The 21,633-nt window shown below is 48.3% G+C and overlaps 2 protein-coding genes, 1 long non-coding RNA gene and 1 pseudogene across 4 annotated transcripts in view; 1 reads left to right on the top strand and 3 right to left on the bottom strand.

Annotated features, from left to right (window-relative positions):
* Positions 1–445: 445 nt before the first annotated feature.
* On the top strand, positions 446–5,628 carry LOC111980572 (retinol dehydrogenase 8-like; annotated as a pseudogene).
* On the bottom strand, positions 1,532–2,575 carry LOC139022700 (uncharacterized). The gene is made up of 3 exons (XR_011473755.1): positions 2,239–2,575; positions 1,911–2,196; positions 1,532–1,860 (listed from the first exon to the last, which is right to left on the bottom strand). It is a non-coding gene; the product is annotated as an uncharacterized lncRNA (long non-coding RNA).
* On the bottom strand, positions 5,592–7,151 carry LOC111980573 (microfibril-associated glycoprotein 4). 2 transcript variants are annotated; one of them, XM_024011375.3, is made up of 5 exons: positions 6,989–7,148; positions 6,701–6,904; positions 6,389–6,485; positions 6,078–6,245; positions 5,592–5,935 (listed from the first exon to the last, which is right to left on the bottom strand). In XM_024011375.3, exons 1-5 carry the CDS (start codon positions 6,992–6,994, stop codon positions 5,688–5,690), a joined length of 723 nt encoding a protein of 240 aa, XP_023867143.1. In that variant the 5' UTR covers positions 6,995–7,148; the 3' UTR covers positions 5,592–5,687. The 2 variants fall into 2 exon arrangements, with proteins under 2 accessions (XP_023867143.1, XP_070289861.1); XM_070433760.1 differs by lacking the exon at positions 6,701–6,904 and having other exon boundaries at positions 6,989–7,151.
* Positions 7,152–10,097: 2,946 nt separating this feature from the next.
* Positions 10,098–21,633, bottom strand: part of LOC111980569 (neurogenic locus notch homolog protein 3-like) — a 36,871-nt gene continuing 25,335 nt past the window's right edge. The window contains 25 exon segments of the mRNA XM_070433764.1: positions 10,098–10,525; positions 10,528–10,875; positions 10,878–10,948; positions 10,950–11,004; positions 11,007–11,162; positions 11,165–11,272; positions 11,275–11,321; positions 11,323–11,455; positions 11,458–11,517; positions 11,520–11,634; positions 11,749–11,853; positions 11,964–12,131; positions 12,329–12,633; positions 13,693–13,952; positions 14,069–14,294; positions 14,424–14,899; positions 15,005–15,540; positions 15,774–15,886; positions 15,993–16,250; positions 18,681–18,813; positions 18,943–19,127; positions 19,637–19,793; positions 20,213–20,414; positions 20,548–20,774; positions 21,013–21,391. Coding sequence (XP_070289865.1) covers positions 10,164–10,525; positions 10,528–10,875; positions 10,878–10,948; positions 10,950–11,004; positions 11,007–11,162; positions 11,165–11,272; positions 11,275–11,321; positions 11,323–11,455; positions 11,458–11,517; positions 11,520–11,634; positions 11,749–11,853; positions 11,964–12,131; positions 12,329–12,633; positions 13,693–13,952; positions 14,069–14,294; positions 14,424–14,899; positions 15,005–15,540; positions 15,774–15,886; positions 15,993–16,250; positions 18,681–18,813; positions 18,943–19,127; positions 19,637–19,793; positions 20,213–20,414; positions 20,548–20,774; positions 21,013–21,391 — 5,185 coding nt within the window. The 3' untranslated portion in view covers positions 10,098–10,163.

The following is a 21,633-nucleotide window of genomic DNA, read 5'->3' as shown; positions in this document are numbered from 1 at the left end:
TAATTTGCATTTGTAAAGCCCAGCAAAAATACTTAAATTATTGTAATTCATTTAGGGGCCTGAGGTGAGGCTTTGTTACTGAAATCCACATACCCATCCATATAATGAACCTTACCCTTTAGAGTGAAATTAAGTCATCAGCAGGCTACTGACATCCAGTGTCGGTTCTAGACCATTTCAACTGGGGGGGCCAAGCTGGGGACAGTTGTACTGTTAGAGGAGCCAGTTACATTAGACGTTATTGTTGTCATGTCGTTTTCTTCACTGCATTGCAGGCATTAGCAGGCAAAATACCATGTTCCACGTTGCCACCGTCTAATAACGGATGTAAAAAAAGAACGATAGCAAAAATTAGTTATGTAAAAATTATTTCATACTCCACATTTAAGGGGGCCACAAGGGGGTCCAAAATTGTTGTCAGAGGGGCACTGCCCCCCCCCCCCCCCCCCCCCCCCCCCCGCACCCCCAGATCCGCTAGTGCTGACATCTGAATCAAGTGGGGCAAGCAGCGACCCCACAGAACCGTTGTACCAATCGGTTTGGCTCTACAGCATAGACGGGTTAGCTGACAACGTCACAAAAACGATGGGCGCGCTTCCATGTGGCGTGTTTTGATTCTGGATGGACAGATAGCTAGCAAAACTGACAAGAAACTGCCATGTGGGGAATCAGAAGTGGCTCGTTTCATCTTGTTCTTGATAACATCTCTTGTTTTGAGGTGTTTTGACTGATTTCATGTCAATGCTAATATGGCTAAAATTGACTAGCTAGCTAACCAACAACTGTAACAATGTATTTGAGAGACAACCACTGCAAATTGATGTATGTTTTCAACAAATATTGTAAACGAAATATAGTTTACATGTTGTCAACAATCTAAGCCAACCCAGTCAGTTTTGCCCCATAGTTGCGCAAGTGTCGGTTTTGTTGCTAAACAGCCAACCCGTCTATGGAGCCAATGCGTTCCCAGGATAGACACATAGGATTAGCCTTCTAATCTTATAACAAAGCACCTGCTTCACACACTGTCCGTGYCCGCAAGGRTGACTGGTCACTAAGGTCCATGCATTCCAACTGCAAAGGACTCTGGGAGAGTTGCAGAGAACCCAGTTTCAATCAGGAGCAACTGTAGCTGCTGTGAGGTATCCATGGGYACCAGGAGGGTGCTGGTGACAGGCTGTTCCTCTGGGATCGGGATGGCTGTGGCTGTACGACTGGCCAAGGAGAAGGGATTCAAAGGTCAGAGAGGCACTGAACCCTTGATTGTAAAACATMGTGGTTTTCATAAATYAAATTGACAGTTTGACACGCTCAACCCCATCAGTTGAGATGCAATGCAAGMGTTGTTAACTTGCAGTGTGTCTGTGTGAGGCAGTGGTTGCCACCATGAGGGACCTAGAGAAGCGGGAACCCCTGGAGAGAGTGGCTGGGGACACCCTGAACAGATCCCTGGAGATCAGACAGCTGGATGCCTGCTGTGAAGACTCCATCAGACAGTGTGTGGACAGCCTGCAAGACAGACGGGTGGATGTACTCGGTGAATATTAGGCTTCACGCATGCGCACTCGCACGCACACACACATAACACCACACATTCATACTGACTCTACACGCACACACACTCACATGCAATAATCATATACGCTGCTGCTACTCTGTTTATTAAATGTCCTGATACCTTACCCCTAGTCACCTTACCCCTATACATTCTAACCCTAACACTCCAGTATCCCTGCACATTGAAATATGGTTTTGGCACTGACCCTGGAACTGACCCTGTATACAGCCTACTGACCCTGGAACTGACCCTGTATACAGCCTACTGACCCTGGAACTGACCCTGTATACAGCCTACTGACCCTGTATACAGCCTACTGATCCTGGAACTGACCCTGTATACAGCCACTGACCCTGAACTGACCCTGTATACAGCCTACTGACCCTGGAACTGACCCTGTATACAGCCTACTGACACTGGAACTGACCCTATATACAGCCTACTGACCCTGGAACTGACCCTGTATACACCTACTGACCCTGGAACTGACCCTGTATACAGCCTACTGACCCTGGAACTGACCCTGTATACAGCCTACTGACCCTGGAACTGACCCTGTATACAACTACTGATCCTGGAACTGACCCTGTATATAACCTACTGACCCTGGAACTGACCCTGTATACAGCCTACTGACCCTGGACTGACCCTGTATACAGCCTACTGACCCCGGAACTGACCCTGTAACAGCCTGCTGACCCTGGAACTGACCCTGTATACAGCCTACTGACCCTGGAACTGACCCTGTATACAGCCTACTTACTTTCTTGTGTTCTTCTTATTTCTATTCTTGTGCATTTTTGTTCTACTTGACTTTTTAAAAATGTTATAGTACTTCCGATATGTGATTACTGCGTTGTTGGCATTTCACGGTACTAGTGCACATGACAATAAAAACCACACTCCAATATAAACTCACTTGTACTGTATACAGTACACCATGAGTGATAACACATTGTCATCCATACTGAGTGAACAGGGCGTGACATGGCGTTGTCTGTCTCCCTCAGTGAGTAACGCAGGTGTAGGCATGATTGGGCCGTTGGAGTGCCATAGTGTGTCTGACATGCAGGGGCTCTTCGACACCAACTTTCTTTGGCTTGGTGGGGCTGGTGAAGGAGGTCCTGCCTGATATGAAGCGACGTCGAAGCGGACATATTGTGGTGATGAGCAGCATCATGGCATTCAGGGTGAGTAGTCAGTACAAAATGCAGCTTCAGAAATAAATAAGGTGTTTACTTCCTAAACTTATCCCAATAGAATCGTACATTAAAACAAATGAATGGATTGTATTTGTATTGGAGGGCTACCTTCAATGATGTCTACCTGCTTCAAAATTTGCTGTGGAGGGGTTCTGTGAGAGTCTAGCAGTACAAGCCATGAAGTTCAGTGTGAAGTCTACATTAAAGGAGATCAGCACCATCACTCCACATGAGTCATACAGCAGTAACTAAACCAACACTCGGCAGTAATAAGACTTTGCCCTAATGCCACGACAGTGAACCGCAGGTTATGTTTTTGATGTAGATGATTAGCCTGAGATAGGGAATAGCCGATCGCACATTCATATGCAAGCAGGAGGATTCCCTCAGTTAAACAGTGGTCCTTTATCTCTCCCTGCTCTGTCCATCTGTCCTTCTCCCTGCTCTGTCCATCTGTCTCTTTCTGCTCTGTCCTTCTCCCTGCTCTGTCCATCTGTCCTTCTCCCTGCTCTGTCCATCTGTCCTTCTCCCTGCTCTGTCCATCTGTCCTTCTCCCTGCTCTGTCCATCTGTCTTCTCCTGCTCTGTCCATCTGTCCCTCTCCCTGCTCTGTCCATCTGTTCTTCTCCCTGCTCTGTCCATCTGTCCCTCTCCCTGCTCTGTCCATCCGTCCTTCTCCCTGCTCTGTCCATCCGTCCCTCTCCCTGCTCTGTCCATCTGTCCTCTCCCTGCCTGTCCATCTCCCTGCTCTGTCCATCTGTCCTTCTCCTGCTCTGTCCACTGCTCTGTCCATCTGTCCTTCTCCTGCTCTGTCCATCTTTCCCTCTCCCTGCTCTGTCCATCTGTCCCTCTCCCTGCTCTGTCCATCTGTCCCTCTCCCTGCTCTGTCCATCTGTCCTTCCACTCTGAGGATGACTCTAGTGGAGCCTGGTCCGGTGGGGACAGAGTTTGAGAGGAAGGTGTACGAGGACGCTGAGAAGATGGACCTCGCGGGGGCAGACGAGGAGACTGCTAGGATCTTCCGTGAGATCTACCTGCCCTACTCTAGGAAGGTGTTCAACTCTCTCGCACAGACACCCGAGGAAATAGCAGAGGTAACACTCTGTTATGTCACTCTTATATTTTGTGACTACTATCCTAGTATTTATTGGTATGCAGTCTCAACATGTCATCCTTTGGTGGCTAAATGGGAAACAGAATATACTAATCGCTCTTCTCTACTCTCTTGCAGCAAACACTTCAACTGATCACAGCGAAGGAGCCTCCGTTTCGCCACCAGACAACCGTGTGTACATGCCCAGACTGCCCTGAAGCACGCAGACCCTACCGGTCGTCTACCCTAGACACCTTTTATAAGCTGCTATTCAAGCACGACAGTCTATTCACTGCCAGTCTGGGGCTGCTGCGCATGTTGCAGAAGAGGAGGGAAGAGCTCCAATTGAGCAGAAGGTTGGAGAGACAGAGTGAGGATAACCTGGTGAGGAGAGATGGGGGGATAGAGAGAGCAGAAGGTTGGAGAGACAGAGTGAATAACCTGGTGAGGAGAGATGGGGGATAGAGAGAGCAGAGGTTGGAGAGACAGAGTGAATAACCTGGTGAGGAGAGATGGGGGATAGAGAGAAGCAGAAGGTTGGAGAGACAGAGTGAATAACCTGGTGAGGAGAGATAGGGGGATAGAGAGAGCAGAAGGTTGGAGAGACAGAGTGAATAACCTGGTGAGGAGAGATGGGGGATAGAGAGAGCAGAAGGTTGGAGAGACAAGTGAATAACCTGGTGAGGAGAGATGGGGGATAGAGAGAGCAGAAGGGTGGAGAGACAGAGTGAATAACCTGGTGAGGAGAGATGGGGGATAGAGAGAGCAGAAGGTTGGAGAGACAGAGTGAATAACCTGGTGAGGAGAGATGGGGGGATAGAGAGAGCAGAAAGGTTGGAGAGACAGAGTGAATAACCTGGTGAGGAGAGATGGGGGGATAGAGAGAGCAGAAGGTTGGAGAGACAGAGTGAATAACCTGGTGAGGAGAGATGGGGGGATAGAGAGAGCAGAAGGTTGGAGTCATTGAGTGACTCCAGTCTGTAGTGGACAAGCCCCCTTCTCTTCTCTGCTAGTCATGTTTGTGTTTCGACAACAAAAGAGTACTGTTGAGACCTTCCTGATAAATCCTTAGTAAAAGACCCACGCCTCAGACCAGAACCCTTCCTTATGAACAATCATAACCACTCCTTAAACTATCAATGACTGTGCTCAACAAAGATGAGACTTTGACAAGTTAAGGACTGATGTTTGTGGGCCTCTAATCAAACCCAGTAACCTAGCCGTACGGACTAAGGGCTCAGTGTGTCTCAGACCAATCTGGACTCCTTCTGTTCCTTCAGCTTTTAGAGGATATTAGTGTGTTACTACTGTATTTTAACAGAAGGTTTATGGTAAGACTGGCAACACTTCAATAAAACGAGGCAAAACTTTTTTCCCTTCAATTTATTAGCTTTAAAATGTTTAAACTTCACTGGCTTTCCAAATATTTTCATAATTTGAAAGGTAATATTTGAATACAAAGTGTTAGTGTGTGTCACGCCCTGACCTTAGAGATCCTTTTTATGTCTCTATTTTGGTTTGGTCAGGGTGTGAGTTGGGGTGGGTATTCTATGTTCTATTATTTGTATTTCTATGTTTGGCCGGGTAGGGTTCTCAATCAGGGACAGCTGTCTATCGTTGTCTCTGATTGAGAACCATACTTAGGTAGCCCTTTTTCCCACCTGTCTTGGTTTCTTGACTTTGTTTATGGCACCTAGCCTTTAGCTTCACGGTTTGTTTTGTAGTGTTTATTGTTTTGTTCGGCGTCTTTTCTAATAAAGAGAAAATGTACGCTCACCACGTTGCACCTTGGTCCAGTTCTTTCAACGGCCGTGACAGTGTGAGAGGTTCTGAACTTATTCCACAGGCCTTATCTTCATTTCAATGGCGTTTAAAGAGTATTTATAACCTTTCCAATACACCCAGTTGATACCAATACCATAGATTGAGTCGCCCCACAGATATACCCCGTTGGGATTGACACTGTGGCATTCTCCATACCACCATCCTCCTAGATATGATTTAGCACAGTTTGAAGCGTGAGTGTCCTGGTCTTTGTCGAAGGTGGAGAACTTCTGCCCATTGTGTTCATCCATAGATTTTCCTGAAATGCAGAAGGAATTGTTCCACATTTCCGTTTACACTATAACTTTCTTCATACTGTATTGACCAAGTAGTCCTTTCAGATTTGTAATACTGTTATTTCACGGGAAAGGAGGAGGAATGTAAATGTTCTTTAGACTCACCGTCACCTCCATCTTTGAAGCCACTTAAATGCAGCTTGTATCCTTCATGCTCAGAGTCGACAGAGAAGGAGGAGTACTGGACGTGGACTTTAGCCCCTTCGAAGTCCTCCAGGTCCACCCTCAACTCATACTTCTTCCTCTGAGTGAGGAGATGGATGTTTTCTAGGCCTGAGGGAGAGCACAAGGTGCTGGTGGAGAACATAACACGAGGTGAGTACTAAAGATAGTAATAATACACATGAACAGACATTTAATGCATTTCGTATCTCAGCATAGACATTTCAAATGTGTCCAGTGRGTCATGCTCTTACCTAASCAGTACTCTCCGGATGCCTGCCCAAACCCACTCCTGTATTGGTCCCATCCARGGTAAAAGTTCACTGTCCCATRCTTTCTCTRKTGGATCACCTGGAATAGAGGGGCYTTTWGAGAWTTTCCACAGAAATATGAGATGTTCRACACAAGYGGAATTTTTATCCATCTCTCCGGGTTGATAACATTCTCTACTTCAAATGTTAATTGCGCAAACAACAACATGGATTGAGCCCTGAGGTAGTGGTAGTGAAACAAACTTCGATGAAGCTCAAAAGACTATAAACAAAAGGTCTAGTCACTGTACACACTGTCCATTTCCCCCCCTCAGGTTGGTCCTCACAGCCCATGTCACAGTAGACCTGGATGGGGGAGGTTGTTCCTGCAGGGTAGATGGTGTACACMCCACTGTGTCCAAAGCCCCTTCTATACACATCAACACAATCCACTGGCATGATATCATATGGTAGAGTATTGACTGCCACTGGGAGTAGTAGAATGAGCACATCCAAAGCCTGCAATAAATGTCAACTTGGAACTTTAAGACATTATTATAGAATAATAATCCCCCACCCCCTATTCAAGGTAACCAATCTCACCTTCATTATTTCTCTGATAGGATAAAATGACCTTAGGGAAGTTGTCCAAAGTTGTGATCCTTCCTTGCTCCGAGAGTAACGTTGAAATGGAGGAAAATTATGAATAGCAAGGTCTTTGGAAGTTCAGTTTTATACCATTTAAAGAACATGCCTGTCCCTCCTTGTAGACTCATTTACTTTTGTGCAATTGTGACAGAGTGGAAATCCACTGCAAATGTGACAGAGTGGAAATTCCACCCGACATGGGCACGAACTCACAACTCTCAGCGCCGTAACAATGTACTCAAGAAGTACTGTCAATACCACTGACCCAGAAATGCTAAGGCATTTCTAAACCCAGGGAGACAGTACTTCTAGGTCTCAGGAAGGCTGTAAAGGAGATGCCTTTAACCATCCACTAAAACGGCAATCAACATCATATTCTACGTTTGAAACTATTTGCTCTATTCACATGCAATACTTAATAATTAGTACATTATTATAAGTCAAATATAAATGTGTGAAAATATGATGAATGCAAAAAGATACACAGAAATGTAGTTCCCTACAGTTTTTATTAGAAGTGACTTATTTTACAACTTTTGTCTGTAGAAAGAAACATTGTGGAACGGTTTTTTATGTACAATGATTTTTAAACTACTTTTAAACAAGTATAGGAATTAATAATAATGATAGAAAATATCTATGACTTCTAATAATACAAGACCAATAAAATATCAGTCACATCCTCAATTTTCACAATAATCCTAAAAGGAAGTACATTTTCTTTTTGTCCTTTTTAGTACATAATCATTTTTAGAAACACAAGATGCATCATAAACAAGTAGATCTAACCAGGACAAACATTATTTACAGACAGAAGTTGGGATATCTGAAATGTACAGACAGAGCATAGTAGTGTCGCCAGGAAAGGAAATCAAAGGAGAACAAATAAACACTTCACTAAATGAACCCTGGACTGGAATCTGGACCTAGTATCAGTCCAACCCAGAAACCTCCCAGGTCTGACTGTACTGTAGCTGGTTATAGTGAACAGGCTTGGACCAGTGAAGGAAACATAGTAATGAAATCGAACAGGGGAGGAGGATCTGATTGGCTTTCCCAGTAGTAAGTAGCCTATCCAGGGAGCAGCAGTGGTCTGGTTGTGAGGGTTAGTTGGATCCCTGGGGAGTGACATCCATAGTAAAGAGCTACCGTAGGGGGGCACAGCACTACATAGTAGTGTTCTCCCCTTCCACGTCTTATGTCAATGTCCTCTCCGTGGCTAGTGGGGCGCAAGCTGATAAAGATGCAGGGGAACGCTCCTCTGCATGCTATAAAATAGCACCTCCCTGAGGAGTGACGGAGCACTAACAGTCCCAACCCACCAGCCACTCCCTCACACTGACCGACTGACTGACTGACTGACTGACTGACTGACTGACCACGACTGGAGCGCACCAGAGTTGGAATCAGTACACAGACTTATCCGTAACTGGACCGCAGGAGAACATACCAGCACCTCAATTACCAATGGAACCGCAAGAGGATGTGCTTCTATTGGCCAACACGGCAACTAGCCTGAGTCCCAGATCTATGTGTGCGGTCTCGCACGCACAACAATGACAGCAACGGAGTCGGCAAGAGAGCACAAATAGATGTGGGACTCAGGCTACACAAAAACAGGACCAGCGGTCAACGAATTAGAATAGAGGCAGTCAAAAACATGCTATCACACTGACAGGCAACATGCAGGAATGTTGGCAGGGGAGTGGTAAAAGAATAGCAGCTGATAAACATAGCTTAGTACACCAACTAGATGTTCAAAAAGGTAACCATGGTGTCAACACATATACAGCATATAAAAAAACAAACACATAACTGAGTAAAAACCAAAACTAAAGGGCAGTGACAGGCTGATTTTAGAATTGGCATAATAATGCCTTCATCTGAATGAATGTTCAGAATGAGTGAAAACAAGCTGCATGACTGAAGTAGTGATGGCAGACTGGGGGGCAAACCCTTTAGACCAGGACCAATGAGACTAATGACTAGGATGACTCGAGCCATGCCTGGGACTGACACGCAGACGGCCTGGGGGAGAACGTGGCTTAAGTCAATGGGAAGTTGAAAGTTTAACACATCAATGTTTTTGTTGAGTTGTCTGTCTGACTGAACACTGGCCAATGAACGTACTGTAATGAATGTTTAAATGCCTTCCTGGCTCTGTGTGTGGATAAGCAGAGTGCCTCATTGCAGTGTCAGAACCCCACCTCACGATCACCCTCCCAACGCTTTGTCCCGTCAAGTGCTTCAGAGCACCATCATTCTACATTCTTACACATAATACTTCTACGGAATGTAATCAGTTCTTTTTTTCCTAGTTCATCAAATCAGAACATAATATCACTAATGACAGCCAACTGAAAAGAGTACATATTTGTTCCCAAGCCAATCTGATCGTTTTACCTGTTGGCCTAAATAAATAACATCAGTCGAGAGAGGTGAGATCTCTTCCTCTTCCTGTCTGAACCCCATGTTGATCTGCCTACAGAGTGTTAGACACTGGTGGTGGTGGTGGGCTGGGTGGAGAGTGAGTGACTGAATCACTAGTCGTTTTCCTTGTAACACCACTGGCCTCAGGTGAGCCCAAGACATGTGTTCCATGTAACAGGAGAGTGTGAAACACTGTGTGAGAGGGCAGGACAGAATGAGGCTGAGAAAACACCTGAAAAGGCAGTTCTGAGAAACACAAAAAAACAATAAATAAAAATAAAGGAATTCCCTTCAACATTGTTGCTTTTGTCTTTATTTTATCTACTTTTTAAAAAGTTTGTTAGTTTTTCAGGAGAGCATCCCTAAGTCTTTGAAATGAAAGACTTCGTTTTCTTCATATACTTTTTATAATAATAAAAAAACAAGTCCATCTGTGACAGAATAAGTCTTACTTCATTAAATTGTCTGTTCTTTTATATCCAGACAACACATTTCCCTTTACTCTTTCTCTGCAAACAACACTAGCAGACGGTCCTCGTGATAAAACACAGTCAATCCAAATCCAATGGAAATCTTGGAACCAGGCTGACGCATAAACTCCAGACACASYSSRRTWRASKSKSWSMRKTCRRCTCRRRRCRCRCKSSCAGYWCTCTGTTAACCAGGTGTTAACCAGGTGTTAACCAGGTGCCTTGGGGGRTCATGCAAACACCTGCATCTTGCCGTTGGACTCCTGGACATGGGGGATCTGSGTTTGGGCAGGACCGGCCACRGCCGGGCTGGGGGTGGAGTCTGACCAATCAGACACACCGTGGGGGGAGGGGCTGGACCAGGGCTCGGGCGACTCTGGGGAGGGGGTCAGGTAGGGATGCTCGCTYGACAGGCGYAGGTAATGCTTGGGGGTGGCATCCAGGGTGGAGGGGTAGCTGTGCTGGGAGGGCGGGGTGGGGTAGTCCTCCAAGCCTGCAGTGCTGCCACTGGCCTGGGGAGGAGGGGCCTGGGAGGCCTGTGGAGAGGTGGGTTGAGTGGCTGGCTGGGGCTGCTGCTGGCTGCTGGAAGAAGGCCTGGAGGGGGCTGTGTTGTCTGGGGGGTGGGTGGGGAGGAGGTGCCCATGCGGAGGCTCTGCTGGCTGGCCATGGAGTGGTTGTGGAGCTGCTGCTCTGCGATGGAGGGTAGCTTGACGGGGCTGAGGGAGATGGGCGTGCTGGCGATGACAGGCGTGGGCTGCAGCATGGCCTGCTGGGCGCTGCGGTACAGGTGCTGCTGGTGCTGCTGGTGCTGCTGCATCATGAGGCTGTTCTGCTGCTGCTGCATGGGGCTCTGAGGGTGCATGCCCGCCTGGCTGCTGTGGACCAGGTTCACCACCTGTCCCCCGCACTGGGAGGAGGAGGGCATGCGGCTGTGCCAGTCGAGGGCACGCTGACAGGGCTCACCAGGCCCATGTTGAGCCCCAGCTGGCCGGCGTTGAGCACGTAGCCGTGGGGCCTGGTTGACCTGGCTGGCCATGGACACGCGGCCCTGCATGGACATGCCTCCATCTCCAGGTCGTTGAGCTGGGCCAGAGACACAGCGAAGGGGCCAGAGCCGTCCATCATGCTGCTGTGCACCATGGGAGTGCTGGGCACCGACATGGAGGAGTGGAAGAGCCCCGAGGAAGGCATGGCGACCGGGGAGCAGGGGTTGGTGATGTAGCCGGCGTGTTGGCCCCTCCGCGGGGGGAGTCCAGGGAGTCGACGGGCGACAGGGTGACAGAGCTCTCCAGCAGGGCGCTCTGCATGTCCAGGGTCAGCTTCTTGTTGCGGGCCTTGCTGAATCCTTGAGGTTCTGGGCATGCTGCCCTCCAGACCTGAACCCTTTGCCCGGGGCGGCGACTCTTCTTCCCCTGGGGGGTGTTCTTCAGGCCGGCGCATGAAGGCGCTGGGGGGCACATGAGGGGGAACAGGGTGTGTCCCCCGGCCAGATGGTGTGGGGCCCCTCCGTGGCCCTGGGGCTCCTCACTGTGTTGTACTCATCCAGCAGCTGAACGATGTCATGGTGCATTCTCTCCTGGGCGTGTCCCGTGGCAGACGGTCCATATGGTCAGTTATCTCCCTGTTGGCAAAGTGGGCCAGGAGGACCTTGACCGCCTCACAACTACCCTCACGCGCTGCCAGGAAGAGAGGCGTCTCCTCCTAATATACAGAGAGAGAGAGAGAGAGAGAGAAATAGACATGTTGGCTCCTCAATATCTCTATATATTCAAGACTGTATGACTGTTGTAGATATAGGTGGAGAGTTGTGTGTACCTTGAGGTCCTGCATGTCTTTGTTGGCTCCGTGCTTCAGCAGGGCCATGGTGGCCTCCACGTTGTTGACAGCAGCTGCCCAGTGCAGAGCAGATAGCAGATTTACCTGGGATGGGAGGAACACACACTGTTGTTACTCATCCTACCTCTTACCACGAAACACAGCATCACCATTCAACTGCATCAACTCCATCTTCAACACACACACTCACACACTAGTTTAGCCAATCACGTACCCAGTTCGTCGACAGAGTTGATGTCTGCGTGGCAGGTGATGAGTTCCTCCACCATGCCCTCTACGGCCAGGCGGGCAGCCAGGATAAGGGCGGTGGAGCCGTCGTACATACGAGAGTCCAGGTCTGTAGCTCGGGTACGGATCAGAATCTAACCAGGACAGACAGGGAGAAATAACATGTCAGTCTGGCAGATGACACAGCAGTCTACTCAGAAAGTGGGCAACCGTAAGAAGTAGCAAAGTCAAGTCTTACATGTGTAATACTGCGTATAGAAAGACAGAGGAATACATTGAGTAAGTGTGAAGATATAACATTAAACATTAAGCATCTGAAAAGTGTGTTTACCTGGAAGACCCCCTGGGCATCGGCGGCCACGGCGGCGTGTAGCGGCGTGCGCCCTGTGTTGTCCTGCGCGTTGGCGTCGGCCCCGGCGTCCAACAGCCGCTTGGCGGCGTCAGCGCGGGCGTAGCGGGCAGCCAGGTGAAGGGCGGTCTCTCCGGTGCGGTCCGTCTGGGCGGCCAATGTGGCGCCCTGGTAGATGAGGTCAGAGATGATGTTGGCYGAACACTCCTCTGACTCCTCCTCCTCGGGGAGCTCGGGCTCCAGACCGCCTCCGCAGAACGACGCCAGCATCAGAGGGGTGAAACCGTCTGGAGGGGAGAAGGACGGGAGAGGCGAAGGGTCAGTCAATGTGTCAATCAAAACACAATGGGCAGGAACAGATCAAAGAGCTCAAACGTAGCAACTAAAGTAAACACCCCATTCCGTACAAATGTGCGCAACCGCAACATTCAAACGAGGCTACAAAGAAAACTAATGGGACTGTAGCGACTGTGTTGACTTCAAAATCGGGGGTGTGAACTAGGTTTCTATTCAAGCGTTGATCGACATGGTAATGGCTCTATAGTATTGGAGAAAAGTTGAAAAAACGGACCCTCCGTTACATCGTGACGTGTCATGTCGTAACGTACAGCACGCATAAAGCAACTACTTCTGACTTACAATCTTTTTCCAACAGGTGTAGCACTTCTCTCATCGTTTAAAAACAAGAAATGGACAGTGACGGGGGTAAGGGGGGATTACCTAGTCATTTTTTGCGTCATCATTGCATGCGATCATCATTCTCAAAGCCGCTGTTTACTTCTAAGATCACTTTAGCACCGCCCTAAAAACCCGATTCAAATTCGACACAAACTTTCAAATAGGTATGTAATGACACATTATATAAACTCTTTATAGTGTTTTATTTACATTTTAGAGGCGATAAGGTGATAAGTTGGATAGATCGAGTGAAAAAAAGCAATTTTCCCACACAACATCTCTCCTTCTCACTATCACGCATTAGTTTCGCTTCCCCACCCGTCATTTTTAAAAAGACCCGACGGGGCTCATTGCCTGCTTGAATTATGCAGAAACTGGCAGCGTTTAGGTCATGTAATTGATTCTGTTGGAAAGGGGATAAATTGTGCTTTACAATGGTATTGACATTACAGTTGATCTGGAAGTATTATGTTTTTGGGGCGCTAAAATAAGGGCAATTGTACGGACCAAGGCGATGTACGAGTTTACGTTAACAATAAACACCGGGAATACGAATCAGGAGGAGTGTTTTTTAAAGGATATACTACAGCCTCAAAGATTCAAGTCCAGACACATACAACACTGCTCATGACACAACAACGCTCCATGTGYTTCATTTCAATACTGACCAGGTCCTCGGACGTTGACGTCCATGCAGTCCTGGTCGAACTCTCCCTGGGGCGGGGTGAGGGCCATGGAGGGGGGCATGCGGATGTCTGCAGCCGCTAGGTGGTGCTGGGTCCACTGTCTACAGTCTACAGTGTCTTCACTGTCMGYCAGGATGCTGGGCTCCTCAACCTTCAGTCTCTTGGCCTCGGGGCAGTCTGTGTCGATCCACGAGTCACTGTGGTTGCCAAGCAGAGACTCCTCCACCGTCTTYGGCATGTATCTGGAGAGAGACAGGTAACACACAGTCACACTACCATAGTGGAGCAGATACATTGATTTGGAGTCACRATAGGAGTGCTGMAAGTGTACTGAGGACACAACAGTGTGGTTACTCACTTCATGCCCAGTGCATCCTGGCCTAAGGGTTCCCTGCGGTTCTTGTTGCTGCTGGGTTCCTTCTTGGGGAAGAAGCCCTCGGGGAACCACAGGGTGCTGTGTTCTCTCTTCCTGCGGCCAATCAGCACGCCCACCACCAGGATGACCAATAGGAACAGGGCTGCCATGCCCACCAGCATCAGCTTGCCCCACWCTGGCATGTCTACAGGGKCRMGSARCTTCTCACCTACATGTTATAACAAGGACTTTAGTATACGAGCTGTGGTTACAGTATTTGATGGAGAAATGACATGTATATAKATGTTTGTAACGTTATCTCTGTATCCTGGTATAGTGTCAGTGGGTTTCMGCTCACCGCGGACTTCTTTGATGGGYAAGGGGAAGTGGAGCATCTCCACGGCTGACAGGGCTCCCAGGTAGTCTGCTGCGCTGTCTGCCGACGGGAAACAGTCGTCAGACCGCTGGGAACACAGACGGTTGTCTATCTCCAGGTACACTATGGACCCAATGACCTCCTGGTGGGGCTGCAGCTCTCGTTTGATGCGCGCCTCTCGGCCGGTGTACGGATGGATCATGGGCTCTCCGTTGTGGTCCAGGRGGAWGCGCAGGGTGGTTCTCAGGATGGCGCTGAGCTTCTGCAGGAAGGCAGGGGCCGTATTCACGAGTTCGTCCGGGGGTAGCAGGACCACCAGGACCAGCACCCCGTCAGCCAGGTTCTCTGGAACATTCCCTGCACAGTCCAGACCGTCCCAGCCACACTCCTCTGAGTTACAGCCCTGGTCACAGCGGCCGTCAGCGTAGTGGTCGATGCAGTACGCCTCGTAGATGGGACTGGTGGAGACAGAGAGTTACAGAGATCAGCTTAGAGGYTTTCATATAGAGGGTAAGYTGAAAGAATGAGAGTCCAGAACAGAATGCWGGCGGTGGAGTACTTACTTGCAGATTTTCTCCTTGTTCTTGCAGTCAAAGTTGTCGTAGAGGCAGTCGGCGTTGTTGCACGACTCGTCACACTGGCTGTTGTTGAAGACACGCCAGCAGCGCGGGTCGGTGCAGCGCGCCCACGGGTTCACCGCCAGCGAGCAGTCGCCCCCGTCCCAGCGGCAGGGGAATGTGTTGCACTCCTTGTCGCAGACACCGTCGTTGGCCTTGCTGTGGCAGTCAGCCAGGGGGCAGGCGGGCGGCAGAGGGGGCTCTACCAGCCTGGTGCTGCCCTGCTCGCAGCGCTTGCCCGTCCAGCCTTGGMCACACTGGCAGAGGAAGAAGGGGAAGCTGGTCTCCTCGGTGCAGAGGCCTCCGTTGCGGCACGGCTGGGAGGAGCAGCCCTCGTTACTACGGTGCTGGCACTGGGGCCCGGCGTAGCCTGTRAGGCAGGTACAGCGGGKGCCCCGCGTGGTCAGAGCACAACTACCTCCATTATAGCAAGACAACTCCRGACARGWCATSCTCKTCTCACAGTTGTTCCCAGCATAGCCCTGAGGAGGGAGAACAATCACATACAACGTCAGTGTGGGTAAGAAACAGATGTGGTCAACTACAGGAAGTTAGCATTGGAATAAATCCAGGAGGCTTTGACATATGGTTCTAGGTTATCCTCTGTGAGCAGGGAAGTTCAGGGAGACAGAGATGGTTGTAGAAATATCAGCTGTTTCCACAGGCGGACTAGACACTGGGTAAAAGTGTGCGACAGTGACATGTTGATACTTACCAGCTGACAGGTACAGGCGTATCCAAGGGCTGAGCTGCTGGAGACAGAACAGGCCCCTCCGTTCTGACAGGGCTGAGACTCGCACACACTGAACCTGCTCTGGCACCGCCGACCTGCACACAATAACYCACACACACGTTAGAGTGGCGCAAACAGATACAAACACACACATTTATATACACAACAATACGACTATACACACACGCGCACCCTCCTTACCTGTGAAGCCGGGCTTGCAGACACACTGGTAGTCGTTGGGGAGCTGGATGCAGTCCAGACTGTTGGCGYGGCTGCAGGGGTTGGAGTGACACTCGTTGATGTCCCCCTCACACCTCTCTCCAGTGAAGCCAGGGGGACAGTTACAGCGGTAGCCCCCCACCCTGTCCACACAGGTACCGTTGTTCAGACACTTAGGAGGAGTCCCGCGCAGCCTCAGAGGAGGAGCACAGTCATCCTCGTTGATCTCACACAGAACACCTGTAGGAGAGATGGACAGCTATCAATATTGAGTATGTTTACATGCACACTAGTAATGAAATATCAAACGGATTATGGCAGTAGGCAGAGTACGGCATTAGTCATGTAAACACCTTACTCTGCTTATCTTAATCAGCGTAAGGTTATAATGGTAGTAAGCATACGCCGATTAAAACACCTGGTTTTCTGAGCAATCTTCTCTAATTATTAGGACATGTTAACGGCTTAATCTGACTTTCAGCGGTGTATTTGATCTGTACATGTACCAGGCAGCACCAGTAGTGTATTTGATCTGTACATGTACCAGGCAGCACCAGTAGTGTATTTGATTCTGTACATGTACCAGCAGCACCAGTAGTGTATTTGATCTGTACATGTACCAGGCAGCACCAGCAGTAGTGTATTTGATCTGTACATGTACCAGGCAGCACCAGTAGTGTATTTGATCTGTACATGTACCAGCAGCACCAGCAGTGTGTATTGATCTGTACATGTACCAGGCAGCACCAGCAGTGTATTTGATCTGTACATGTACCAGGCAGCACCAGCAGTGTAATTGATCTGTACATGTACCAGGCAGACCAATAGATGTGTATTTGATCTGTACATGTACCACAGCACCAGCAGTGTATTTGATCTGTACATGTACAGGCAGCACCAGCAGTGTATTTGATCTGTACATGTACCAGGCAGCACCAGCAGTGTATTTGATCTGTACATGTACCAGGCAGCACCATAGTGTATTTGATCTGTACATGTACCAGGCAGCACCAGTAGTGTATTTGATCTGTACATGTACCAGGCAGCACCAGTAGTGTATTTGATCTGTACATGTACCAGCCAGACCAGCAGTGTATGATCTGTACATGTACCAGGAGCACCAGCATGTATTTGATCTGTACATGTACCAGGCAGCACCAGCAGGGTATTTATCTGTACATGTACCAGGCAGCACCAGCAGGTATTTGATCTGTACATGTACCAGGCAGCACCAGCAGTGTATTTGATCTGTACATGTACCAGGCAGCACCAGTAGTGTATTTGATCTGTACATGTACCAGGCAGCACCAGCAGGTATTTGATCTGTACATGTACCAGCAGCACCAGCATGTATTGTATTGTACATGACCAGCAGCACCAGTAGTGTATTTGATCTGTACATGTACCAGGCAGCACCAGCAGCCCAGCCTCCCTTCTGCACGAGTGAAGTGAGTTCGGAAAAGCTGAAAGTATGCATCCCAGAAGTAGCTTTCACATACAAACTTTACATGTCCAAACTCAGATAGGGAAGTCATCAAATAGGCCTCCCAAAAATAACAATCCGCTGTGGTAGACAGTTTGTTTTGATTGGCAATTCTCTGCATTCATCAAAGTTCTATCAGGCAGCCTGATTTCAGATGTGTCCATGCAAACAGGATTATTAGGGAAATCGTTCTTCTTGCAAGATGTAAATGTTTTTAACGAACTAATATGTTAATCTGACTATCCACAATACTCGTATTATTGTGTGCATGTAACATACTCACTATAGGATTCTCTCCTCTTTATTCACTTCACAAGGAAATAACGGTACACGTTGTGAGTATGGAAGAGGACCTGTTGAGTATGGAAGAAGAGGACATGTTGTGAGTATGGAAGAGGACAAGTTTGGTATGGAAAGAGACATGTGTGAGTATGAAGAAAGGACAGATTTGAGTATGGAAGAGGACATTTGTGAGTATGAAGGAGGACGTATGTAAGAGATGTGAGTATGGAAGAGGACACGTGTGAGTATGGAATGAGGGAACAGTTGTGAGTATGGAAGAGACGTTTTGAGCTAGTGGAAAGACATGTGTGAGTATGGAAAAAAGAGGACACGTTGTGGAATGGAAGAGGACATGTTGTGAGTATGGAAGAGGACATGTGAGTAGGAAGAACATTTGTGATATGTGGAAAGGACGTGTTCGTGAGTATGGAAGAGGACACGTTGTGAGTATGGAAGAGGACATGTTGTGAGTATGGAAGAGGACATGTTGTGAGTATGGAAGAGGACATGCTCTGAGTATGGAAGAGTACATGCTGTGAGTATGGAAGAGGACATGTTGTGAGTATTGAAGAGGACATGTTGTGAGTATTGAAGAGGACATGTTGTGAGTATGGAAGAGGACATGTGAGTATGGAAGAGAACACGTTGTGAGTATGGAAGAGGACACGTTGTGAGTATGGAAGAGGACATGTTGTGAGTATGGAAGAGGACATGCTGTGAGTATGGAAGAGGACATGTGAGTATGGAAGAGAACACGTTGTGAGTATGGAAGAGGACAGGTTGTGAGTATGGAAGAGGACATGCTGTGAGTAGGGAAGAGGACATGTTGTGAGTACAGAAGAGGACATGGGTGAGTACAGAAGAGGACATGGGTGAGGACAGAAGAGGACATGAAAAGGACATACCCAAGGTGCCAGGTGGGCAGGAGCAGATGTAGTGTCCCACCAGGTCAATGCAGGTGCCACCGTTCTGACACGGGTGAGACTGGCACTCGTTGACCTCCATCTCACAGTTCTCTCCGGTGTAGCCCGGCATACACTGTAGGGCCATAGACACATACCATTAACATCATATCTACAACCATATTACAATATTAACACATTCACTTCATAGTTATTAGACAAACTGCAGTTTATACACAATTCTGACTTGACTAATCCGACTCACGTCACACTGGTATCCTCCCACGTAGCCCCTGCAGGTGGCGCCGTTGCGACAGTGTTTGTCCTCACAGTGGTCCACCTGGCTCTCACAGTAGCTGTCTGTGTAGTCTGTGGGACACTTACAGTAGTGGGTGTTGCCTGTGTTGACACAGTGACCTCCGTGATGACACAGCTCGTCTGTCTGGAGGCCTGGGAGCAGACAAGAGACGGGGACGGTTATACCACGGTATAAATACAAACACATACTGCATACATGCGCTAAACCAGGGGTGTCGACCATACGTCCCGTGGGTGGTTTGAGTAAAACAAAATATATATGTACGAACTCAATATACTTTAAAATGACTAAAACCAAATGGAAACAGTGTAGTAATGATAATGGACCTACATTCATACAGTTTCTTGATTGTTTCCAGCTCGCTAATAATCACCAAAATGAAGCTAGGCAGTCAGGGAGCATTGGAAAATCCCACAACTATGGATAGAGGACAATTCTTTGCTAACTTTGATGGAGAGGAAATATAAAGATGTGTGTGACCCTCTGGACCTCGTTGAAGACCGAATGCGGCCCCAGGGCAAAATGAGTTTGACACGTGCTGCTAAACCTTACAGTAAACACTACACACACACACACACACACACACACACACACCACACACCACACACACACAATACAAGAACAGAGCATGCGCCCGTACCTCTCTTGAGCGCGGCAACCTCACAGGAAACCCCAGGGATGTCACAGTAGCGTCCAGACCAGCCTCCCAGACACTCACAGGAGAAGGAGGCGTCSTTCTGACGACAGCGCCCTCCGTTCTGACAGGGAGACGAGCGTCTGCACCAGTCCACTGGCATCTGGAGACACAGAGAACCAGCTTAACACCACAGTATCTGAACATGTGTTTGTATTAATGCTTTCTGGATTAGTATAGAATAGTATAGAAAATAATAGTATAGAATATAATAGATTAGCATAGTATAGAAAATAATGGAAAAGTATAGAATATAATAGTATAGAAAAGAATAGTAAAGAATAGAATAGTATAGAATATAGTAGTATCATATAGAATAGTATAGAATATTATAGTATAGTATAGAAAAGAATAGTATAGAATATAATAGTATAGTATAGAAAAGAATAGTATAGAATATAATAGTATTGTGTAGCAAAAAATAGTATAGAACATAATAGTATAGAATAGTATAGAACAGAATAGTATAGAATATAAAATATTGTATAGTATATAATAGTATAGTATATGCTGTGTGTGTACCTGGCAGCGGTTGCCTGTGTATCCCTTGGGGCAGGAGCAGCGGAAGGACTCCAGAGCGTCCTGGCAGACCCCTCCGTTGAGGCAGGGCTGGGAGTCACACTCATTCACCTCATACTGGCAGTGGGAGCCTGTGAAGCCTGAGCGACAGMTACAGGAGTAGCCGTTGATCTTGTCTGTACAGGTACCTCCGTTGAAGCATGAGCTGTGGGTGTAGGGTAAAAMATAGTTAAATCATCACTGCTGATCCATTCTGCACACATCAGAACACGCACTGTTTCAAAGGTCACAAAGGGCACACGTGCACGCACACAAACACAGCGGACTATGAGACTCACCTTTCAGTGCAGTCTGGGATGTTGGTCTCACAGTTAATGCCAGTGAAGCCAGGTCTGCAGGTGCAGGTGTAGCTGTTGACGTAGTCTGTGCAGGTGCCTCCGTTCTTACAGGGGGCGCTCTGACACTCGTTCACCTCCACGGCACAGCGAGGCCCCGTGAAGCCTGGCAGACAGCTGCAGCGGAACGAGTTCACACCGTCGTACAGGAACCCCCACTCAGACCGGGTCTGCAGGAAGACAGAGAGAGAGAGACAGAGAGAGAGAGAGAGAGGGGTTAGGGATGGAGGGAGAGGAGGATGATATGTCTATACAGTACTATAGTTTTTGGATAATGTGATAAACTGGAGTTGGAGGAAGTAGAAGCAGATATGGAGGCCAGTATTGTACAGCAGCAGCAGAGACTGTGGTCCTATGGATAATGAAGTACAGTAATAGAATATTGCTAGTCTCTCATTGGTCACTCACTAGGGGCACAGTCATTGATTCCGTCTCACAGTTGGGTCCCGTGAAGCCGCGCGGCAGGAGCACACAACCTCCCAGTGTGTTGGTGCAGGTACCACGGTTCTTACACGGGTTGGCGATGCACTCGTTCACGTCAATGTTGCACAGCTGACCTTGCCATCCTTGCTGGCAGTTGCACTGGTAGCCCAGGTAGTCAGGTGTGTTGGTGCACAGGGCATGGTTGGCGCAGGGTTGGGGAGCAGGGGTGGAGCACGTCGGCACGGTGGGCCCGCTGTAGGGCAGCTCACACAGACAGGTGAAACTGGCCACGCCGTCCACACACGTGCCCTGGTTCAGACACGGACTGGACGAACACTCGTTGTGTTTACCTGGCACAGGTTACCTAGGCAACCAGGACAGAGCGAACACAAGGGAGATGGTTGAGTTACGATACAGAGTAGAGTCATTGAGTAGGTTAATTTAACATGGGGATAAACCTTACTAGTAAACTTGTCACTCTCTGCAGTTCTTTTAGATTACACTGGGGGGCCAGTATATGGGACCCTTTATGGATGATCTGGAAACCAAACCAAACAAGGCCTCTTGAGTTGTGTGAAGCATCAGTTGGCAGGAGACAACGTACAG

This window comes from Salvelinus sp. IW2-2015, linkage group LG20 (assembly GCF_002910315.2).
Source record: "Salvelinus sp. IW2-2015 linkage group LG20, ASM291031v2, whole genome shotgun sequence".
In the NCBI taxonomy this organism is placed as follows: domain Eukaryota; kingdom Metazoa; phylum Chordata; class Actinopteri; order Salmoniformes; family Salmonidae; genus Salvelinus; species Salvelinus sp. IW2-2015.
This window is presented reverse-complemented; position numbering and strand designations above follow the sequence as displayed.